At 44.1% G+C, this 24,092-nt stretch overlaps 1 protein-coding gene across 3 annotated transcripts in view; it reads right to left on the minus strand.

Annotated features, from left to right (window-relative positions):
* Positions 1-18,859: 18,859 nt before the first annotated feature.
* DSP (desmoplakin) overlaps positions 18,860-24,092 on the minus strand; it is a 50,373-nt gene continuing 45,140 nt past the window's right edge. For all 3 annotated transcript variants that reach the window (XM_075585748.1, XM_075585747.1, XM_075585749.1), the window contains exon 24: positions 18,860-22,658. In XM_075585748.1, the coding sequence (XP_075441863.1) occupies positions 19,458-22,658 (3,201 nt within the window). In that variant the 3' untranslated portion in view covers positions 18,860-19,457. The remainder of the gene's footprint in view (positions 22,659-24,092) is intronic.

Genomic DNA, 24,092 nt, shown 5'->3' on the forward strand with positions numbered 1-24,092 from the left:
CGGCGCAACTGCGCATGTTTGAAAGAAGGCTCCCGGATGTCTCTTCAAAAAACTTTATTGTACACACACCAGGCTACACCAGCGTCTCCCCCTCAACGCGTTTCACCCTTACACAGAGGGCTTCGTCTCGGAGTGGGGAGAAGTGGTGACAGCCTGTTATATACCCTAAAAAGCCCGCGAAAGCGGCATAAAAGATTTAACCCCTTCAATACTTTACAGCCTGTTCAAAAATGTCTATGCCATTAAATCATTATGTCCATGTTAATCACATAAAGCATCATTAAGTCTATGTTAATCACACAAAATGCATAATCAAAACATAAACATATGAAAAGATAAGACTGTTTGGCTGCATATTAAAGGTTTGTAAATACATTAAAATGCTGGTTACAACACTGTATCAGAAATAATGGTCCCTATATTCCTATTGTTAAGGCCAAACTGCTACAAGTCCATATTAATGTACATATAGATGGACTTCCTTATCCTTAATTTAAACCATAACTGTTAATGCCTATGCTGTTTGGCAAGGAAATGAAAGGGAGGAAGAGAGAAAGAGAGGAAAAGGAGGGGCAGGGCGGGAGGGGGGGAGGGGGAAAGGGGAGCGGGGGAAGAAAGAAACAGAACGGAAGATAATACCAATGTCAAGTTAACACACTGTACACTCTATTGTTGGGAGGACAATTGTATATTAACATTCCCCAGAGTAAACTCTTCTATATGGTCTAGAGAAAACATCGCAGATCCCAATCTACATTAAGTCCGTTGGGTTGTAGCGTATTTAATGTATGAATCCAATGCGCCTCTCGTTGATGTAAAAGCTTAGTTCTATCACCTCCCCGAAGGGGTATGGCTATGTGTTCTATTGCGCAACATTGGAAATGTTCTACAGAACCCAACGGACAGTTGTTAAAGTGTATTGGTACCGGATGTGTCATGTCTTTGTTTTTAATTAACCTTAAGTCTTCTAAAATGCGGATTTTTAAGGCTCTACTTGTTAGCCCCACATATTGTTTTTTAAATCCGCATTGTAACAAGTATACAACAAAGTTCGTCTGACATGACATAAACGTTCTTATATGGAATTTACGTGTTTCATCTTTGTTAGAGAAATGCATGGTTTTCATCATCTTTGGGCAAATCTTACAATGTCCACATTTAAATGATCCGATTAATTTCGGAAAAAAAGACCGTTTATTTTTATTATTGTTAGTTGTTTTCAACATGCTGGGTGATAAAAGATTCCCTAACGTAGCTGCTCTGCGAAACACTATTTTGGGTCCCACACAGACCATTTTGTTTAATAACGGATCTAAGGATAATGTGGCCCAATATTTGCGTATTATTGCTTTAATCGTGTTCGCTTGCTCGCTATAGTTGGTAATAAAGAATGGCGCTTCTGCGTTCTCGACCTGTGTATCTTTCTTAGCACAACTAGCTGACATGTTAATAAGCGTATTTCTATCTATATGCAGTGCATGCTGATATGCCTGATCCAGATCTGTACTGTCATACCCCCTCGACAGGAACCTCTCTCTCATCTCGTCTGCCCTGTGGACAAAGGCCTCCAATGTGGAGCAGTTCCGGCGCAAGCGCAGGAACTGCCCCTTAGGAATGCCTCTGACCAGAGGGCGTGCGTGACAACTTTTAGCGTGAAGCAATGAATTCCTGGCATTCTCTTTTCTGTAAATGTCTGATTGAATTTTGTACTCGATATCTACATATAGATTTAGGTCCAAAAATTGTATTTGGTTTTTGTTATATGTGTGAGTAAATTTCAGATTGAGTGTGTTATCAGCCAGGTATTCAAAAAACCTCAAAAGATCCTCCTCCCCACCACTCCAGATCAAGATCAGGTCATCAATGTAGCGCTTGTAAAACACCACATGATGCCTGAAGGGGTTAGAATCTCCAAACACGTGGGACATCTCCCACCAACCCATGAACAGGTTGGCATAGGAGGGGGCAAACGAGGTCCCCATAGCTGTCCCACGTGTTTGGAGATAGTACTGCTGATCAAAGAAAAAGTAATTGTGAGTGAGTGAGAATCTAATACTGTCCAAGATAAAGGCTATATGTGCTGGAGAAAGGGTGGAGTGATTGTGCAAAAAGAATTCAGTGGCTGTGAGACCGTGCTCGTGATTAATAATATTATATAGAGAAGCCACATCCAGGGTTACCCAGATGTAGCTTGGGTGCCAAGTTAAAGGTGCTAAAAGAGATAAAACATGCTTAGTGTCTATGATGTGTGAGGGTAAAGAAAAAACAAGTGGCATCATGTGGTGTTTTACAAGCGCTACATTGATGACCTGATCTTGATCTGGAGTAGTGGGGAGGAGGATCTTTTGAGGTTTTTTGAATACCTGGCTGATAACACACTCAATCTGAAATTTACTCACACATATAACAAAAACCAAATACAAGTTTTGGACCTAAATCTATATGTAGATATCGAGTACAAAATTCAATCAGACATTTACAGAAAAGAGAATGCCAGGAATTCATTGCTTCACGCTAAAAGTTGTCACGCACGCCCTCTGGTCAGAGGCATTCCTAAGGGGCAGTCCTGCGCTTGCGCCGGAACTGCTCCACATTGGAGGCCTTTGTCCACAGGGCAGACGAGATGAGAGAGAGGTTCCAGTCGAGGGGGTATGACAGTACAGATCTGGATCAGGCATATCAGCATGCACTGCATATAGATAGAAATACTCTTATTAACATGTCAGCTAGCTGTGCTAAGAAAGATACACAGGTCGAGAACGCAGAAGCGCCATTCTTTATTACCAACTATAGCGAGCAAGCGAACACTATTAAAGCAATAATACGCAAACATTGGGCCACATTATCCTTAGATCCATTATTAAACAAAATGGTCTGTGTGGGACTCAAAATAGTGTTTCGCAGAGCAGCTACGTTAGGGAATCTTTTATCACCCAGCATTTTGAAAACAACTAACAATAATAAAAATAAACGGTCTTTTTTTCCGAAATTAATCGGATCATTTAAATGTGGACATTGTAAGATTTGCCCAAAGATGATGAAAACCATGCATTTCTCTAACAAAGATGAAACACGTAAATTCCATATAAGAACGTTTATGTCATGTCAGACGAACTTTGTTGTATACTTGTTACAATGCGGATGTAAAAAACAATATGTGGGGCTAACAAGTAGAGCCTTAAAAATCCGCATTTTAGAACACTTAAGGTTAATTAAAAACAAAGACATGACACATCCGGTACCAATACACTTTAACAACTGTCCGTTGGGTTCTGTAGAACATTTCCAATGTTGCGCAAAAGAACACATAGCCATACCCCTTCGGGGAGGTGATAGAACTAAGCTTTTACATCAACGAGAGGCGCATTGGATTCATACATTAAATACGCTACAACCCAACGGACTTAATGTAGATTGGGATCTGCGATGTTTTCTCTAGACCATATAGAAGAGTTTACTCTGGGGAATGTTAATATACAATTGTCCTCCCAACAATAGAGTGTACAGTGTGTTAACTTGACATTGGTATTATCTTCCGTTCTGTTTCTTTCTCCCCCCCCACCTTTCCTCCCCCCCCCCCTCCCGCCCTGCCCCTCCTTTTCCTCTCTTTCTCTCTTCCTCCCTTTCATTTCCTTGCCAAACAGCATAGGCATTAACAGTTATGGTTTAAATTAAGGATAAGGAAGTCCATCTATATGTACATTAATATGGACTTATAGCAGTTTGGCCTTAACAATAGGAATATAGGGACCATTATTTCTGATACAGTGTTGTAACCAGCATTTTAATGTATTTACATACCTTTAATATGCAGCCAAACAGTCTTATCTTTTCATATGTTTATGTTTTGATTATGCATTTTGTGTGATTAACATAGACTTAATGATGCTTTATGTGATTAACATGGACATAATGATTTAATGGCATAGACATTTTTGAACAGGCTGTAAAGTATTGAAGGGGTTAAATCTTTTATGCCGCTTTCGCGGGCTTTTTAGGGTATTTAACAGGCTGTCACCACTTCTCCCCACTCCGAGACGAAGCCCTCTGTGTAAGGGTGAAACGCGTTGAGGGGGAGACGCTGGTGTAGCCCTGGTGTGTGTACAATAAAGTTTTTTGAAGAGACATCCGGGAGCCTTCTTTCAGACATGCGCTGTTGCGCCGAACTTCCACCATTTTCCTGAATCGCTTTGATGGTGGCACGCAGGAGTAGGCGAGGAGAGTGGGTCCCAAACCGGAGGAGCAGGTGATGTAGTAATGTTATCCCCCTGCACCGGTGAATTCTGTGGCCCTGCATAGCTCCCTCATACCTACTCCAGTGTCTGATACCTCCAGACCTGTGTAATTACACTGAAGCACACGACAGACTCCCTGGCACTTGTATCTTATACTATATTAGTGAAAGCACTGTATGTTTGCCTGCCTGGATGTCCGGTGTCCCTAGGGGAAATCTCATTGGTCCCTTGGGCCGCCCGCCCCCGCACACCTCTCATTGGCCTGAGGCGGAGTGACGGGCCAAAAAAAACACACCCACACACACACACACACACAGTGTCACCACACACACACAGTGTCACCACACACACACAGTGTCACACACACACACACACACACACACAGTGTCACACACGGTGTCACACACACACACACACACACACACAGTGACACACACACACACACACACACAGTCACACACACACACACACACACAGTGTCACACACACACACACACCTCCCTGAACATCGTGACCCGCGCGCACCTCCTCCTCTCCCCGTGTCTCCCGCGCTTTCACCCCGCTCCCCCCCCCCGGCGCCGCTACAGTCAGCGGGACACACACTATTATTACCCCTTCAGCGCCCCCCCCCCACCCAGTGTCAGCGGCCGTGCGAGACCCCCCCTCTATAACTCCCACCTCTCCCCCCCCACATATACATGCCCCCCCCTCCCCGGCGCTCACAACTCACCCCCCTCCCCGGCGGGGGAACAGCCAGTGGCCAGGCAGCCTGCCTCGCGGCACCGAGTGCCCAAGATGGCGGCGGCCTCACTCGCGGCGGCGGCCGGAAGCCTCCCTGTTTCCCGCGCTTTCAGTCCCCCCCCCCCGGCGCCGCTACAGTCAGCGGGGGAGCGAGCGCCCGGGACACATCGGGGGAGCGGCCACAACACGCTGCCTCCCGCCTCAGATCCACGTGGGACCTGCCGGACGGGTGAGTGAGCGGCCTTCACTTCACCTCCCCTCACCCACCCCTCACCTCCCTTCACCTCCCCTCACCCCTCTTCACCCACCCCTCACCCCCTTCACCTCCCCTCACCCCCCTTCACCTCCCCTCACTCCACTTCCCCTCCCTTCCACATCCCCTTCACCTCCCCTCCACCCTCCTTCACCTCCCCTCCACCCCGCTTCACCTCCCCTCCACCCCGCTTCACCTCCCCTCCACCCCCCTTCACCTCCCCTCCACCCCCCTCCACCCCCCTTCACCTGCCCTCCACCCCCCCCTTCACCTCCCCTCCACCTCCCCTCCACCCCCCTTCACCTCCCCTCCACCTCCCCGCCACCCCCCCTTCACCTCCCTGCCACCTCCCCGCCACCCCCCCTTCACCTCCCCTCCACCCCCCCTTCACCTCCCCTCCACCTCCCCTCCACCCCCTTCACATCCCCTCACCTCCACTCCACCCCCCCTTCACCTCCACTCCACACCCCTTCACCTCCCCGCCACCCCCCCCCTTCACCTCCCCGCCACCCCCCCCTTCACCTCCCCGCCACCCCCCCCCCCCCTTCACCTCCCCGCCACCCCCCCTTCACCTCCCCGCCACCCCCCCTCCACCTCCCCGCCACCCCCCCCTCCACCTCCTCTACACCCCCCCCTTCACCTCCACACCACCTTCACCTCCCCTCCACACCCCCTTCACCTCCCCTCCACACCCCCTTCAGCTCCCCTTCACCTCCCCTCCACCCCCCTTCACCTCCCCTCCACCCCCCTTCACCTCCCCTTCCCACCACCTCCCCCCCCTTCCCACCGCCTCCCCCCCCCCCTTCCCACCGCCTCCCCCCCCTTCCCACCGCCTCCCCCCCCTTCCCACCGCCTCCCCCACTTCCCACCGCCTCCCCCCCTTCCCACCGCCTCCACCCCCCTTCCCACCGCCTCCCCCCCCTTCCCACCGCCTCCCTCCCCTTCCCACCGCCCCCCCCCCTTCCCACCGCCTCCCCCCCCCTTCCCACCGCCTCAGCCCCCCTTCCCACCGCCTCAGCCCCCCCTTCCCACCGCCTCCCCCCCCCTTCCCACCGCCTCCCCCCCCCTTCCCACCGCCTCCCCCCCCCCTTCCCACCGCCTCCCCCCCCCTTCCCACCGCCTCCCCCCCCTTCCCACCGCCTCCCCCCCCCTTCCCACCGCCTCCCCCCCCTTCCCACCGCCTCTCCCCCCCCTTCCCACCGCCTCCCCCCCCCCTTCCCACCGCCTCTCCCCCCCCTTCCCACCGCCTCCCCCCCCCTTCCCACCGCCTCCACCCCCCTTCCCACCGCCTCCACCCCCCCTTCCCACCTCCTCCCCCTTCACGCCACCTCCCCCCTCCTCCCCCTTCACACCACCTCCCACCTCCCCCCACCCGCCGCACGCATTCAACAGACAACCCACCCACTCGACACACACCTGCCGCATCCTGCCCCTACGCAACAATATCACTGACCAGCTGTCACCCGCACTCGCCACACACCCGCCGCCTCACACCCTAGCAGGACCCCAACCCACAGCCAGCACTCACTACCCACGCGCCACCCGTACTGAACACCCATCCGCCGCCTCACACCCTAGGAAGACACACGCCTCACATTTTCACATCACTTATGTCACCAAAATATACATTGTACTGTGGTGTGTTTACAATAAACCATTTTTTTACAACATCGTATTACATTTTCTTCCATCTTTCTTTTCAACATTATTATGAAACCTTTACAACAAATAGTCGTATTCCACGATTTATAAATAATACTACCTATTACGCATTTACATCCCGGGCAACGCCGGGTCTCTCAGCTAGTAAGGATATATAGTCTGCTCAGATTCATCCAAATTCAGCAAAGTTGATTGGACGGCGCTTCACTTTACAGATGGACAATGATCCAAAACATACTGCAAAGCAACCCAGGAGTTTTTTAAGGCAAAGAAGTGAAATATTCTGCAATGGCCAAGTCAATCACCTGATCTCAACCCGATCGAGCATGCATTTCACTTGAAGACAAAACTTAAGGCAGAAAGACCCACGAACAAACAACTGAAGACAGCTGCAGTAAAGGCCTGGCAAAGCATCACAAAGGAGGAAACCCAGCGTTTGATGATGTCCATGCGTTCCAGACTTCAAGCAGTCATTGCCTGCAAAGGATTCTCGACAAAGTATTAAAAATGGACATTTTATTTATGATTGTGTTAATTTGTCCAATTACATTTGAGCCCCTGAAATAAGGGGACGGTGTATGAAAATGGTTGCAATTCCTAAACGTTTCATACGATATTTTTGTTCAACCCCTTGAATTAAAGCTGAAAGTCTGCACTTCTATTGCATCTCGGTTGTTTCATTTAAAATCCATTGTTGTGGCGTAGAGAGCCAAAATTCTGAAAATTGTGTAACTGTCCAATTATTTCCGGACCTAACTGTATCTCTTGAAAAAAGGGTCATTTAGTTTACCCTTTAGCCAAAGCGTATAAGCCTGCGAGCCACTTTCAAGGCATGACCATAATATCGCAGGTCCTAACACTAATTGGTTAAAATCATTATTTACCTCTATAATTAGGGGAAGGATGGTCCTGGCATTGAACCTGTCGCAACCAGCTGCATGAAAAGAAAACCTGCTTACCTGGACAGTGGGGAGGGGTGAGCTTTAAACCCTGGGTGACATCATCAGCAAGATTAGCCAATTAGCTGCTGAGAAATTTCTCAGGCTTTTTGATTGGGCCATAGTAATTTGGGAATGAAGTACAAGAAGTATTATAAACCCTTACGCAGCTCAGATTTTCAGGTTCTAAGTTTCTCTAGTGTTTCTAAGATTCTCTAAGGTTTTCTAAGATTCTAAGCACCAAATGAATTCTAGCCCTTTGGAGAGAGAGGGAGCTGTGGCATTTGGAACTGCAAAGTACAGTTTTTTCAACCCACAATTCCCCAAGTAAGTGAGTTTTCTCATGTTGATTGTAACCCACTGTTTCAATGGAATAAATAACAATTTGTTTTACTTTTTGCTTTTGCTCAGTGATATGATCCCGGTATAAAGGTGTAATTGCCTGGTCCCCTGTGACAGGTTGTATGTATTTTGTGGGGGGGTATGGTGTGACGGGGGATGAAATGAGTGAGGTGTGGGGTAATTGACAAAGGGGGGGGGGAGTGAGAGGAGAGAGGGGTATAAGAGAGGGTGAGAAATACAAGTGAGGCAGGATTGAGTGAGAGTGGGGTAATTGATGGAGGGGGAGTGAGACTTGAGCGGTGGTGAGTGAGGAAGAGATGGAGGGGAGAGAAATACATGGGAAGAGGAGGGGAAATAGAGGGGGATTGCAAGACCTCCGACACAGGAGTGGGGGACCCGGGTGTAACTCTAGTCCTGGGCCCTGGGATATCTATCTGTGGCCCTGAATGTCTGTACATATAATGTAAGCACCATAACTCTGGGCCCAGGACATACTTGAAACAAGAGGTAACTCTGTGTATTACTTCTTGATAAAACATTTTATAAATAAAAATTGCCTATACCCTCTCTATAAAGTGGCTATAAAAAGTATGGCCTCAGAAATTGTATTGTATGTCTTTATTTGTATAGCGCCAAAAGTGTACTCAGCGCTTCACAAAGAATACAGTACAGGAATTATAATTAAACAATAAGTGCAGCAAAATCAGACAATAGGAAAGGAAATCCCTGCCCCGAAGAGCTTACAATCTAAGAGGTTTAATGGGAAACTTACAGAGACAGCAGGGGAGGGAGTAAGTGCTGTAGATGGCAGTGCTTGGTCACAATGGGTGGTAGGAGTGACTGAGAGTGGGACACTAGCCATGAGGGCAGGCTATTGGGATGCTTGATTTGTGGGGTAAAATTTAAGGAAGGTCAGTGTTATATGAAAAGGTTAACACCATTTACAGGGGAAGAGATGGCAGGGAGGCATGATTGAGATCAGGTGTGTATGTCTGGCTTCAGGCTTAGGGAAGATCCCCAGCAGCAGGAAGGAGTAGATAGAGGGTGTGAATAGAGGATTTGTGCGGGTGTTTTTTATTGAGGGGTACAGAAGTAGTTGGGAGAGAGGTGTATAAATAATGGTGCAGTGGGGAGTGGTGATGTTGTAGAGAACAGAAATGCTCACAAAGGAGTGAGTAAACGGTAAACAGAAAAAGAAATAGGGAGGTCATAGTGAGATGCAGGAGGAGAGAGTTCCAAGGTACTGGAGGATAAAAGTGTACAAATAAATCACAGATATTAAAAGTTAATGTCTCACTGTGGCAAAGTTGTAATGCAGAGTCCAGATCTTCCTCCAATCTTCACCTCCAAATTCAACTCCAAAATTAACTCTTGTAGACACTTTTGATGTACACTTATGATGTGACGCTTTTGATGTTACACAGCCATGCTACAGTTACTTAAGTACCCCATTCACATGCATTTGACTAACACTTAAGGGAGGGGTTTGTCTTATCAACTCAGACTTACAAAATAGTTAATTAGATTATCATAATAATGTAATAACTGTGCTTAGGGTTGTCAGGTGTCCGATATTGAACCGGACAGCCCGGTATTTGGTTACTCTGTCAGGTAAAAAATGAGAGATAATACTGGATAATATGTCCGGTATTATGTCTCCGGACTTAGTAACAAATCGTGGGATTTCCCCTAAGAATGGATAGAGCTGGGCTGCTGCTAGAGGGCTGCGCAGCTTCCTCCATCCTGATTGGCGTCATTACACAGCAGCAGCCAATCAGGAGGAGGTGGCAGGTGCCTGGGGGTGGGGCCAAAGAGCGGAGGAAAAGCATGGAGCAGAGAGGTGAGGCTCTGTGTCCTGTGTCCTGCCTGTATTTGTTCTGTTTCGTCCTGTGGGGGTGTGTGTGTGTTTTCTCTTGTTGTCCTGTTGGGGTGATAATGACAGGGAGAGGGGGTGAGAGAATGAAGGGAGGGGGGGATGAGAGAGGATGAAGGGAGGGGAGGATGATGTGAGGGGGGTGAGAGAATGAAGGGAGGGGGGATGAGAGAGGATGAAGGGAGGTGGGGTGAGAGGATGAAGGGGGGGATGAGAGAGGATGAAGGGAGAGGGGTGAGAGAGGATGAGGGGAGGGGGTTTAAGGACGAGAGGGTTTGCAGGGTGAGAGGATAAGGGGAGAGAGAGGATGAGCGGGGTGCAACAATCTTGGAATTTGTGGGAGGAGCAGTAAGATTAGTATTGCTCACCATGCACAGTATGACTGCAGGTCACTTATTTATAAATGATCTGACCATTACGTCATTTGTTCTAAATTTCACTCTAAGCATGCACCAATTTGCATCAATTTGCACTATTATTCTATTTCTAAATAATGTTGTGTAAAAGTATGTTTTTGTATGTTTCTTATAGTTTTTTTTGTGTATGGTCATGTTGTAATGTTGTTGTTTAATGTTTGTCAACCAAATGAAAAAACTGTTAAAAAATAAGATAAATAGGTTTGTTTTTAATGTAGTATTCACATCAGGTGCTGTTGTCCTTGATTGGGTTGTTGTCTTTGTACTTCCTGATCCTGAAACCAAATGCAATTATTCCAGCTTCCAAATGTAGCAGGCTAAACATGCACAAGGTATGAGAAAGGTTCCAGATGAGGGAGGGAGAGGGACCTATTTTAGTTTAGCCCCAAGCACTGTATATCTCTCCAAATAACAGAGAGAGACACATGTGCTCAAAAAGGAGCACAGCTGGGATATATACAAAGTATATTTAAATGACTCACATCCCACACTTCCTAAAAGGATTTCCAGAAGACCTATATTGACAAACCTTAGGCTGAGGACCCGCTGTGGTCGGTGGCGCACGCCAATGCGTGCGCGTCACTCACCTGCCCAAGACGTCCTCCAGAGCCGGCCCCAGTCCCTCCTCACTGCAAGGCTCACTACGCACTGTGACGCGACAGCCACCAGGTGATGCAAGAGGATTGTGATCCCGAGCGGTGACACGTCACAAGGTGCAGTGGTGAGCCTATCAGCACCGGGGGCTGGAGCTGTCAGAGCTTCCCCCACCTCCAAAAGGTGGGGGGGGGGGGTGTGTGTATGTATGTGTGTGTATGTATGTGTATATGTGTATATATATATTTATATATATATATATATGTGTGTGTATGTGTGTGTGTGTTTTGTGGGTGTTTTGCACAGCCTTGGGGGGGGGGGAGAACAAACGACTTTACAGCACCCGATCAATCTGCACCCTTGTTTCACCCCCCCCCCCCCCTCTCCTCCCAGACCCACACCCCCCCTCCCTCTCCTGCAGACCCACAACCTCCTCCACCCCTCTCCCCAGGCTCAATGGCCGCGCCCCCCGACCCATTTTGGCCATGCCCCCCCGCACCAGAAAAAGTTTACTGCAGACCGCAGATCGCGGTGTAGTGATTTGCACGGCCCGCCGGCAAGCAAGGCGGCCTTTCGGGCGCGTGCAGCGAGGCCTTAGTCTAAGGCATCTTGCAAGGAAGCGGGTACTAGTGTCAGGACCAACAGGATCAGGACCCTCAACCTGTGCAATTCAGGACAGCAGCTCTGGTAGTGTGCACTAAATCAGCTGCTTTGTAGCATCACTGTCATAGCATACTTTTGAGCACTGCTTCTCACAGCACCTCCCAAGTATCTAAGGTGTGGAGGAGGTTACATTTTAGTAGTGTCTCCAGAAAGATATATATAGGTATATACATTATAAAAAAGAAAAATACACACAGCGCAATCACACAGAGATATCTAAAATATATAGTTTCCACATATATAGCGGAGGGTATTAACCCTAACAATCTATCTGTCCCTGACTCTGTCTGCTGCCAATTAGGTCTACAGCTCCACAAGCTTGTAACGAAAAGATTCCAAAAGATTGACCCAAGCGCAAGGGGAGACAAGAGAGAGAAAACATAGGGTAGTATGTTTTGACAATTTAACCCATAAATGGTAAGAGTAGCCCAGAAGCCCAGCTGAAAACATTAACCCCTATGAGTGTGAGATACTCTGAATTCTCAACTGTTTTATGAGAACTCACAAAGTGTGAGTTTTTTACCTACTGTGATTGAATTATTCTTTTTTTATTAAAACTGTGTTACACTATTCTGTGTGTTTTTTACCTTCCCTTTTATATGTAACGCTACTTATGAGGTGAATACCTGGCTGTGAAGCACTTGCTGCTGGATACAAAGACGTCTCCAGAACATCTACACTGTTCCAGATCCCAGAGTGGATAAAAGGCCTGAACTATTTGAAACGCTGTGAGTGCATATCTTACCATTTATGGGTTAAATTGTCAAAACATACTACCCTATGTTTTCTCTCTCTTTTCTTCCCTTGCGCCTAGGTCAATTTTTTGGAATAGATATATACATATCTACTCAAATCGTGGACCATCTTGAATGATAGGTCCAATGTCTTTATCCTCTGGAGGCACTCCTTTTGGGCGTCCTTTTATTAAATCTGTTCCCAGATTTGTGTTTAATTAGATCCTCTATTTGTAGAGAGCCCATAAGTTTAAAAGCTACTTCAAGGTCTCTTGGGTCATAGCCCCTGGCTAGAAATGTCCGTGTCAAGTCTTTATATTGTATAAAAAAATGAATCGTGGTCTGAGCATAATCTCTTCAGACGGATACATTGGCCTTTAGAGATGCCTTTAAAGAATAATTTGGATGGCAACTCTGTGCCCTCAAGAATTAATTCATTGAGTGTTTTTTTTTAAAGATATCCGTCTGAATATGACCTTCAACATCTATGTATATAGTGACGAATTCATGTGATGAATATAAATAAAGACATACATATGGTGCTTAAAAGTGAATAATTATTATTATTAAGAGTATCAATAAATGTGAGAAGTTAAGTGTCATCACCCTTCCAAATGAAAATTAAATCATCTATGTATCGCCTATAAATAATGTGATCCCTAAAAGAATTTGTGTCACTGTAAATATGTGTCTTTTCCCATAATGGAAAGGGTTTTGGGATTCCCTGCTCAGCTGAGAATATTTACTAACTAGAGAGGTGCTATCAGGGACAAAAACGTATATATTGATATCGGAGAAGGAGAATCCCTAAATGATGCACTCTACTCTACTAATCAAAATAATAAATCTTTATTCCAAATGAGTAAACACATATATAATATATTTATGTGTTTACTCATTTGGAATAAAGATGTATTATTTTGATTAGTAGGGTAGAGGGCTTCATTTAAGGTTTCTCCTTCTCCGATATCTTTTCCCATAATCCCATAAACAAATTAGCATAAGAAGGGGCAAGTAATATCCCCATTGCTGTACCCGGTGACTTTAAATAATGACGTGTATCAAAAAGAAAATAATTGTGCGTTAATAAAAACATTATAGATTCTATAAAGAACGTGCACTGTGAGGTGGAGAGATCAGATAAATTGAGAAAGTGTTGCACCGCTTGTAGACCCTGCGAATGCTCAATAATTGAATATAAGGAGGTCACATCAAGAGTGACCCATCTATAATTTGTGGACCATGTAATCTCTTGTATAGAAAGAAGAAGGTCTGTGGTGTCTCGAATATATGAGGCCAGGCCCCAGACCAACGGTTGTAAAAATGTATCCACATAACGTGACAAACCGTCTCCCAAAGATGCAATACTCGCCACGATGGACCTCCCCAGAGGGTTGGCGAGCGATTTATGGATCTTTGGGTGGTACATTGGAATGATTGGATTTAGACAATTTAGACATTCATATTCTTTATTGTTAAGTACACACAGGATTTCCCCTAATTGGAGCAACGTCTGAAGTTCTGTCAAAAATGCTGTGGCGGGTCTCACTTGAGCTGTGTATAAACACATGTATCACCCAACTGCTTGAGTGCCTCTTTTTGATATTGATCGGATGATTGAATAACTACGGCACCCCCCTTGTCAGCATTTTTGATAACAATGGACTTGTTTTGTTTAAGGGTATCTAATTGTTTCGTTTCAGAACCAGTTAAATTATTGGATCGTAAATAAGAAAAAACGCTAGCTAGTATATGTAGATCTCTCTCCACAAGTTTTTCAAATGTAATGATATGTGGACCCCAGTAGAATTGGGATTAAAGACAGATTTATTCTTAAAACCAGAATCATTATGACCAAACAATGTCCTGGCAGATGTATAAACTGGTTCTCCCTGCTCCTCCAACAAGGCTTCCATATCTGATACTGTACACGAATGCCTAAAGGAGAAATTCATTCCAGGGTCTGCATTAGATATAGAGTCCCCCATCTCTGGATTGGAATTGCCAGACCTAGTCCTTATTGAAGACGATTTGGCATCTTTGCTTATGAAGATTTTTTTGGAGGGCCAATTTCCTGGTAAACCTTTGTAGGTCAATGACCGTCTCAAAGAGTTGGAAGTTCTGCTGGGTGCAAAATTGAGGTCTTTATTAAGTAAAGATAATTCATCTAATGATAACTCCATATCCGAGATATTAATCACATTGTTGTTATTTAGGAGTATTTTTTTTCTTGCGCTTTTTTTCTCCCCGTAATTTCTTCCCTCTATTGGTCCTGACCCGTTTTTTGATGGTTGAAAAGAGGAAGATGATGTCTGTACTGTAGATCCTGAATATCTATCAGAAGAGGTTGATGTGGGACCTTTTGTTGAATAAGTCCCTTCTGAGCTTCTATCCCTCCAATTTCTTTCAGTTCTCTCAAACGAGACTGAGTGGGAGCGATTTTCAAAGTCTGAGGTGTCACAATCCAGACTAGAATCAGTGTGTCTGATTTTTAATATGGATTTGCTGTGTCTTTGATTCCCAAGGTTTTTTGGCCGCTTGAAATTTAGACGGTGTCCTGGTCTGCACAGGCTTCTGCCAACAATAAACTTGCCCTTTGTCATAATCAACGCGGTCACCCTCAAATTTGGACCCTTTCTTAGAGATTAAAGTTTTTTTCCATGCTCTAAATATTGTTCTGTAATGTTACATCATTCTTCTTAAATTGGGGCATGGAATCAAAGGCTTTAAGTTTAGTTTGGAGACTTTTGATAAGGCTGCTTTATCATGGATCTTAGACTGGACTATTAATCCCATTCATTTCATAGAGCAGTGATCCAATATCTTAATCCAATCTTCCTCAAACTTTTTGTTAGGAAAACCAAAAGGGGGGAATTTTCTCCCTTACATCTATTCCAAGCACCAGCTGGAGCACGCATTGGACGGGACTTCTCGCAACGCTGCCATCTTGATCGCGGGATAACTGAGAGGATAAACAGGAGTTCTTAGCTATTCTTTTATCCTATCCCGGTGCCCCTTCGCCAGCAGCTTTATTGCGGACAAGAGGTGTTGTTTGGGACATTTATCCTGCTAGCATGGGCACACCCAATTGGGCTCCAGCTGTGGGATTCTAGCTCCCCTACTGCTCCGTACTTCACCTGCTGAATCAGCTTCATACACGGTCACACTTATCTGGAACAGCAAAGCCTAGCAGAGTGTATATCTGCCTTAAATCAGTGCCCTATTGACTTTTACATTTGTCAAGGACTACATGAATGGTCAGTATCTATCTGACATACATCAAGAGCATCGGCACAGGGGTTTTCCCATTGTTTCCTATACATTCCATAGGTTGTGATGTATTCCAGCACTGGTGACTTATGGAAGAACACTTCTTAGTAAATATGGCCCACTGTCTTTATAAGATTAGAAGTACTAACTCAAGTCACCAGGTCACCTTGTTATATTACTTTCTCTCTGCATCTACTTTATTTTCTATGCTTCACCTTGTTTTTACTTGTGTCAGAAAACCTGTGTTTTATTAAATCTCTTCTGGCCTCAATAACTCATAGCCCTCAATGCATATTACTTTGTGCTTCAAGTCCTTTCAAGGCTACAAATCAACAACATAAATATCCCTTGGAGATATGCAAGTAGACAGTTAAAGTGGTGCTAGCCTGCAGCTGGTTTAGCTCACACTGTTAGAACTGCTGCCTAGAAAAAAACTCTAGTTGTGGGTTCTTCTAGTCCTGTTGAGACAGACACCAGTCCACCATTCCAGTCACTAGGTGACAAAGGCTTATCAACTCAGTATAGTTCTTATGGAAATCCTTTTAGGAAGTGTGGGATGTGACTAATTTAAATATACTTTGCATATCTCCCAGGGATAAAAATCTGGGGAGAACGGCTTCGATGGTGGATTAGAATGTATCCAACCACATTTTTTTAGTGCCAAATCTGCCTTCAAATTTCCATGTGCAGATTGGATTCCGGTAAAAACATAGCAGAAAATCATTGGATTTTGACAGTTCGACCATCTCTAGTTGTCTGTCCATTCACCTAGTGTTTTTATTACCACTTCTTTCTATGATGTCAAAGAATCTCTGGGACATAACACAGAGCTGCCCCAAAGGCATCTCACTAAGAGAGACACCCCAATATGCCTTCACTGCTCCTGTCCACTAAGCCAGTGTGGAAGGAGTTAACAGCATGAGAAAGATGATGCTTCAAAGACCACCTGGAGCTCATCAGTCTCCCTCCCCCCCCCCCCCCCCCCCACCCTCCCCACATGTCTGCTGTGAGGTCCAGTACTGTGCTATGCTGCTGTTTAATTCTACAAAAAAAAATCCCTGGGACACAACACCTGAGTCTCCCTCGAAGCTATCAACCAAAGGGTGTCACTGTTTGCTGATGTTTGGTAATGTTGCAGCTGTTCTATTGCATTCTGAAACTCACCGGCCCTCTCATCCCCTGTACCAAATGTTTCAACCTACCCTGCCTATAAATTGTAAGCTGCTTGAGGCAGTGCCTCTTCTAACACACTGCAGGTCTATCCTCCCTCTTCTAACACACTGCAGGTCTATCCTCCTTCTTCTAACACACTGCAGGTCTATCCTCCCTCTTCTAACACACTGCAGGCCTAACCTCCCTCTAACACACTGCAGGTCTATCCTCCCTCTTCTAACATACTGCAGGTCTATCCTCCCTCTTCTAACACACTGCAGGCCTATCCTCCCTCTTCTAACACACTGCAGGCCTATCCTCCCTCTTCTAACACACTGCAGGCCTATCCTCCCTCTTCTAACATACTGGAGGTCTATCCTCCCTCTTCTAACACACTGCAGGCCTATCCTCCCTCTTCTAACACACTGCAGGCCTACCCTCCCTCTTCTAACACACTGCAGGCCTATCCCCCCACTTCTAACACACTGCAGGCCTATCCTCCCTCTTCTAACACACTGCAGGCCTATCCTCCCTCTTCTAACACACTGCAGGCCTATCCTCCCTCTTCTAACACACTGCAGGCCTATCCTCCCTCTTCTAACACACTGCAGGCCTATCCCCCCACTTCTAACACACTGCAGGCCTATCCTCCCTCTTCTAACACACTGCAGGCCTATCCTCCCTCTTCTAACACACTGCAGGCCTATCCTCCCTCTTCTAACACAATTCTAATCCTGTAGGTAAATGTTACTTATGCCCATAATCATATCTCTGACTGTCCATGAAATGTCTGTAAACTGAATGTACAACCTTTGTTCATGTAATGCAACCATGTATTATTGCAATTCTGGCTTTTCCTGTCTGTCTCATATGTAACAAAATAATTTTATTTCATTGTAGTTGTTCTCAAACTGATTGTTAAGTATTGCAATGCCCCCTTAAGTGGTGGCCTGTATTTACTTCAAAATAAAAAATGATAAATGATGATGTCATAGATTCATAGAAATTGATGGCACATATTGATTTGGCAAAACCGCAAAACCTATTTGTTCTCCACCTCTACTGCATATTCCCCAACGGCATAGGTTTGTGTGTGTATGTTTCACATGTATATATCCATGTTCACAGCCACAATGCAGGCTAAAATGTAAACGCTCTTGTCAGGGAAGCTTTGTTGGAAAAGTAGACAGATCGCTTCATTTTTTATTGACTTAGACTGGGTTGAGAGTACTTTTAGCAGAACGGCTGTTTGTAAAAAAATAAAAATAAATAAAATGCAAATCAACTATTTATCAGGGAGTTTGCCCGTAAGAACGCCTTCTGTTCTAGTGATTAGAGTCAGTATTTGTTTTGGAGACTTCATTTCTCTGTTAATTTCTTCAGTGGTTTCCCTTATTTTGAGCTTTCAGTGAAGAGTACGCTGCACCATTATATTTTGGAGTTTTTCTTGATCGGTCCTTTCGGAATGAACCATTAACTTTCTGCCTGGCAAGTCTCTCCAGTAGCAGACACTGTTGTCCATAGTAAAACAACCTTGCATTTACCAGTGGCCATGTACACCAACTATGTTTTTAAGAAGAACATTTGTGTAGAATATGGACTTCTAGCCAAGTGCATGATAGAACAAATATTACATGTGGGAAGCACAACATATTTTCTCATGCTTCAAAAAGTAATTCGAGAGTTGTCCAATTTCCACTGTTCATTAAGAAATGGTCTGATTGCTTTTTTTTCGGAGCCACAGAGTAATATGGAGATTATTTTATTATCACTGCACAATAATTCAATCAGACTATGCCGGCAGGAATCTGTTACTTGGTGATGTACACAGTGCTTTAACTCCATTCATTCCAATTTTCAGATGAAAGAAGCCATTGGTGTTATTTTAGAAACACACGCATAAATAAGCAAACATAACACCTGTTGCCTGTAACAGCATTTTGAGTTTAAAAGTCTAAAGAGAAAAAATAAATAAATAGACAAGCATTTGAAATGTTTCAAACTTTATTGCCAGCATAGCAAATATAACAAACAAGTAAAGATGAATACAAAACATTTCACTGCCCAAGGCACCATCAAATGTAAAGCTAATAATATTGCATGGCCTACCAAGTTAATATTGAGGACTGAGTCCATGTTACAATGTAAGAAAAGGCCTGTACTAATTATGTTGGGTTTCAGGATCCGCATTAAAAGATTCATCTCTAAATGTTAGTTTTTGCAGCGAACGGCAATATGCATGAAATTTTCATTAAGCAGTTTTCATTTATAGAAAAGGCACAGCAAATGATAACTACAATACAAATAATAGGTTACCTTTCTAAATTCAGATTTTTTTTTTTTTTTTTTAGCAATATTTGTCCTTAACCATTTCAGTTTTGGAGAGGCTTGCAGAAAATTAGAGAGCCCTCCACCACTGAAAGGGTTAAGTGCCCACTATCAGTGCACATTTTACAACTTTTCAAGATAGAGAAAAAAAAAGAGAAAAGCGTGTATTTTCCCCCTTTGGCTCTACAGTATTTTTTCCCCTAAAGCCAAACTAGTAGCAACAGAACAAAAAACACAAATTCAAACCCGCTACCATTTAGATTCCCACAGAATTACCACTAAGAGATTGGAAAGAATAGCTGTATGAGGAGGAGGAGGAAGAGGCGGCGGCAGAGGAGCCTGTAGCATCAAAACTTCCTCTTCGGGATCCAGTGCGTGATCCAGTGCGTGATCCTGGGCGTGATCCTGGTGCAGATGACACATTGTATGGGCTGCTTATGCCTTTAGAAGAGACTGAAGCAGCTTCCAGCATCCGCAAACTTGTTGTAGCTTCTACCATAGACCGATCCATAGCATCTTTGTAGGATATTTTCAGTTTAGTTTTAGGACAGGTCAAAATTTTGGGATAGTTGCTCGTGTCTCGTAGTTTCTGTGCCGCCCTGCCATCAATCATGCCTTTTCTAATGGCCTCTTCTGTAGATATTCTTCCTTGTGTTTCTGGGTCAATGAGGCCTCCGGTTATGTACTGAAACTCAAGAAAGCGTTGTCCAGCTTCATAAGGCAACCAGTTGGCCTTCATCGCTTCTGCGGCTGATAATTTCTTCTTCTCTTTAACTCCCTCAAAACCAAAATAGGCTTTTTGAGCTTGCTTGAGCCTAGCTGACATATCTTGATCGATGATGCCTGTGCTAACAGCATCTTGGAGTGAGATTTTCTGCCCTGTGGTAGGGTTTATTATTCCTCCTGTGCAAGCTTGCGCTTCGAGTAAACGTTGCCCAGTAATGGTATCAACAATTCCACGCCGAATACCTTCCGATATTGAGATTTTCTCTAACTCTTCAGTATCAAATATCGCTGCAACAGGGGTCGTCTCTTCTACTGCATCAGAGAACGAGCCACTATTTGACCACGAGCTGCTCCTCGATTTGGAGGACGATACTGAATCATGCTTTGAAGAACTTAACACATCATCACTAAGATTTCTGTTGGAGATCATATCTGCAAATTGAGTAAGGCTCAGAGTACCAGCCCGGTACTGATCAAAAGAAGATTTATCAGTCAAGCCTAAGTCTATTGCTTTTTGAACATCATACTGGTTTCCTGATTTTCTGTCAACAAGAACAACTTTTGTTGAGCCATCTGAGTCTGTACTGGTTATTTCTTCCCATTCACACTCCTGCTCTGATAGGTCAATAAATGTACTGTAATCGATGAGGCCTTTGCTGTAAGCTTCTTGCACTGTCATCTCTCTTTGTGTATCTGGATCTACTATGACAACTCTACGCTTTCTAAGGGTATTTTTTTGGGTTGTCTGGACTACCTTTTTCTTTTCTTTCAGGGGCAACAGGCAAAGGTTTGTTTTCTCATCCACAATGCACCTTTCCTTCAGCTGTAAGTACGTCAGATTTTCTTCTGTGTTGGGATCGAAAAAGCCCTTGGTATCATCACTTGGATCAGAAAGGATTTCATTCATTTCTTTGTTAAAATATCCACGTTTATAGGCGGCATCCACTGGTAGACGATAGCTTGCTTTAGGATCAATAATTCCACCAGTGGCAATCTGAGCTTCCAGCAAACGAATTCCATGTCCTCTCTCAATAAGTTCTTTGTTCATAGCCTGGAACAAGGATATTATATTTCCAGTCTCAGGGTCTTTGTACCCTGTAACAGCTCTTTCAGCAGATATTAATTTTTCCTTGAATTCAATTCCAACAAGACCTCTTCTATAGGCATCTTCCACTGTCAGTCTCAGATTATTTACGGGATCCACTATGAACCCAGTGGCTGATTGGGCTTCTAGAAGTTCAAGTGTGGTCCCAGGTCTCAGCAAGCCTTTCTTCATTGCATCATAGATGCCTAGTTTTTCTTTTGTTGCCTCATTGTAGATGCCTGCAATGCAGCTGGACCCCTGAAGGAAATCTTTGATGCGCTCACTGACCTCTTCTAGAGATATGGTCCCTGATTCTAGCTGTTCTACTGTAGTGGAGCGCAGAATTCCAGATTGGAGTAACTCATTCGCTGTGACCTGCTGTCTAATGCCTTGGAAAGACATACCTTTCTTTATTACTGGTAACAGAAGCAAACCTGTATGAGGCTCAGGTTTGCATTTTCCTCTAAGCTGCACATAACTGACCTTTTTCTGGGTTATTGGGTCAATGAAATTATTTGCACCATCTGTGGAATCCTTTAGTGTTCTGTACAGGTCTCTATCAATCAGCCCACGTGATAATGCAACATCTATTGGCAAGAAGATGCTGTTTACTGGGTCAACAATTCCTCCTACTGCGAACTGGGCTTCTAGGAGGCGAATACCAGTTTCCTTGCCGATCAGATTTTTCTTGATTGCATCTGCTACAGCTACTATTTTTCCTGAGAATGGTTCTTTAAAGCCAGTTATAGATTTTTCTGCTGTATAGAGGGCCTCTCTGTCTTGGAATTCTATAAGATCTCTAGCTATAGCATTGTCTACTGTTAGTTTCTCATTCCTTTGTATGTCAATTATTCCTCCTGTAGCGGCTTGAGCCTCTAGAAGCATCACTATGCTTTCAGATGAATTAATTAGTTTCTTTCGTTTGGCTTCCACTAGGGAATATTTATCTTTGGGTGTAGCAGAGACTCCTGCTATTGCGTTAGCACCTTTTAAATAGGGTTCAATCTCTGCAGCAACCTCAGCCATCGATATTTGCCCCTTTATCAACTTTTCAAACGTTGTCTTGTTTATAATTTGACATTCAAGAAGCTGATGTGCTGTAACCTTTTTCCGCAGCCCATCAAACGCGAATTTGGAAGGATCAATTGACATGTCCTCATCTGTCTGAGTTTGCTGGTTGGAGCCAATGGATCGGCGCTTAAGATTTTCCATCTCCCTTTGCAGTGCTAAGCGTTGTGCTTCCAGGTCAGACTGGTTTGCTCGGTTGGCCTCCCCCATCTTACGCTTGTACTTGTCTTCAATTGACTTGATCTCTGCTTGAAGCCTTTCAATTTCAGTTTTCAGTCCGACTTTGTCTCTCTCACTCTTCTCATACTCAACTTCAGCCCTCCTCACATCTTCTTCCTTGCGAGTATACTGACTCTTCCACTGACTTAGGTCATTTCGGATTTGCTGTTTCTCTTCTTCCAGCCGTTGCTTAAGACGGATTTCGGATTCGAGCGTCACCTTTGCGCGGCTTAGCTCCTCTTCCAACCTTTGCAGCCTTGCCTTGTCTTGATCAAGGAGTTTTATTTTCATCAGGAGGCTCTCCTTATCTTGCGTAATTACGGAGTATTGACTATTGATTTCGTGTATCTTACTAGATGCCTACAGCAAAGAAAAAAAAGTGTAAAGAACATGGTTTATTGTGGCACTTAAACAGCCAGCTTCCTACTTCAAACAATTTACTCTTTCCTTGTCCTTCTATGTGACTCAGATTTGCCGCTGCGTTATTTGTCACTACCATGTTTGTGTACTTTGTGTGAAACAGACATAATTTCTAGTTTTCAGTAACTTGCTACACTAGTACAGTGCAGACCTATTGTAACAGACTCACTGTAAGAAATAGGTATTGTGTGTGTAATACAGAATAGGTTATGTGTGACACATTTCTGCTATCACGTCTATTGCTAACGGTCTATTCCTGAATTTCTGCTGATTCTCTGGCAAGAAAAGGAGAACTCATACGACAGGATTCTTCAAGATAAGCGGGAGAGGCCCAGCAGATACGATGTGCCTTTCAAAAATAAAAAATGGGTAGCTACAAACATTGTCCAGTCATGAAACAACTGTCTCCTACTGATCTTAATTGATCTGTTCATCAGAACAGAAGGACAATGAAGTTCTATCTATTGCCGACATGGCATGAGAGCTGCTTACCAAACATCGATCTGATTGGCTGGGACTGTTCTGTGGGTGTGGGTGTGGAATGATAGGAAAGTATAATTACTACAGCTCTCCGTCTGTTAGGTGCAGTAGGTACACATGCATGGGCTGCTGTGCATGCACGCACTGCAGCATATATTCTGTGGGGCCTTATTAGCTGAATAAATAATCACTTTTTAGACAATCATATCAAGTATTTTGTATCCATTTATTTTACTCAACTTAATATATCCAAGTCCACCTGAATTAAGATGTTTTTGTTGTTGTTGTCATTTTACACTGTACCAAATAATGTCCTAACTAACAAATCACAAATGTGACGCAGTGGGGAAAAAAATATTACTTTAAATTAAAATCTATAACACTTTTGACAAATATTATTTGTATTTCCTTTTGTATTTTAATCTAGTACTAGAACAAGGTTACAAACAAACAACAGGTAACAGTTACACAAAAACATGGAAAAGAAGTTTACAAAAAGGTGAAAGAATTGTTTTAAAGTGAAGACAGTAACTTGTATTCATTTAGAAACACAGACGGTTAAACTTGTTTTCCAAAAGTTAGAATGAATAAAAGGCAGCCACCATAAATCATACACATACAAACATAAAAAAATAAAACAGACACAAAGGACAAGAATATTAATAATTCCAAGCTAAGGGAATTAGTTCAGAAGAAATATGACATTATTTTCAACTGACATATTGGTGCAAAGCAGGAGTTATTTATGCGATGCAGCAAAACGTTGATACATTTTAATTGTTTTAAATCACACACACACACACACTATATATATATATATATATATATATATATATATATATATAGTTTAAAACAATTAAAATGTATCAAACTACTGAATATATACTTTTATAT

This window comes from Ascaphus truei, chromosome 2, assembly GCF_040206685.1.
Source record: "Ascaphus truei isolate aAscTru1 chromosome 2, aAscTru1.hap1, whole genome shotgun sequence".
Taxonomy (NCBI): domain Eukaryota; kingdom Metazoa; phylum Chordata; class Amphibia; order Anura; family Ascaphidae; genus Ascaphus; species Ascaphus truei.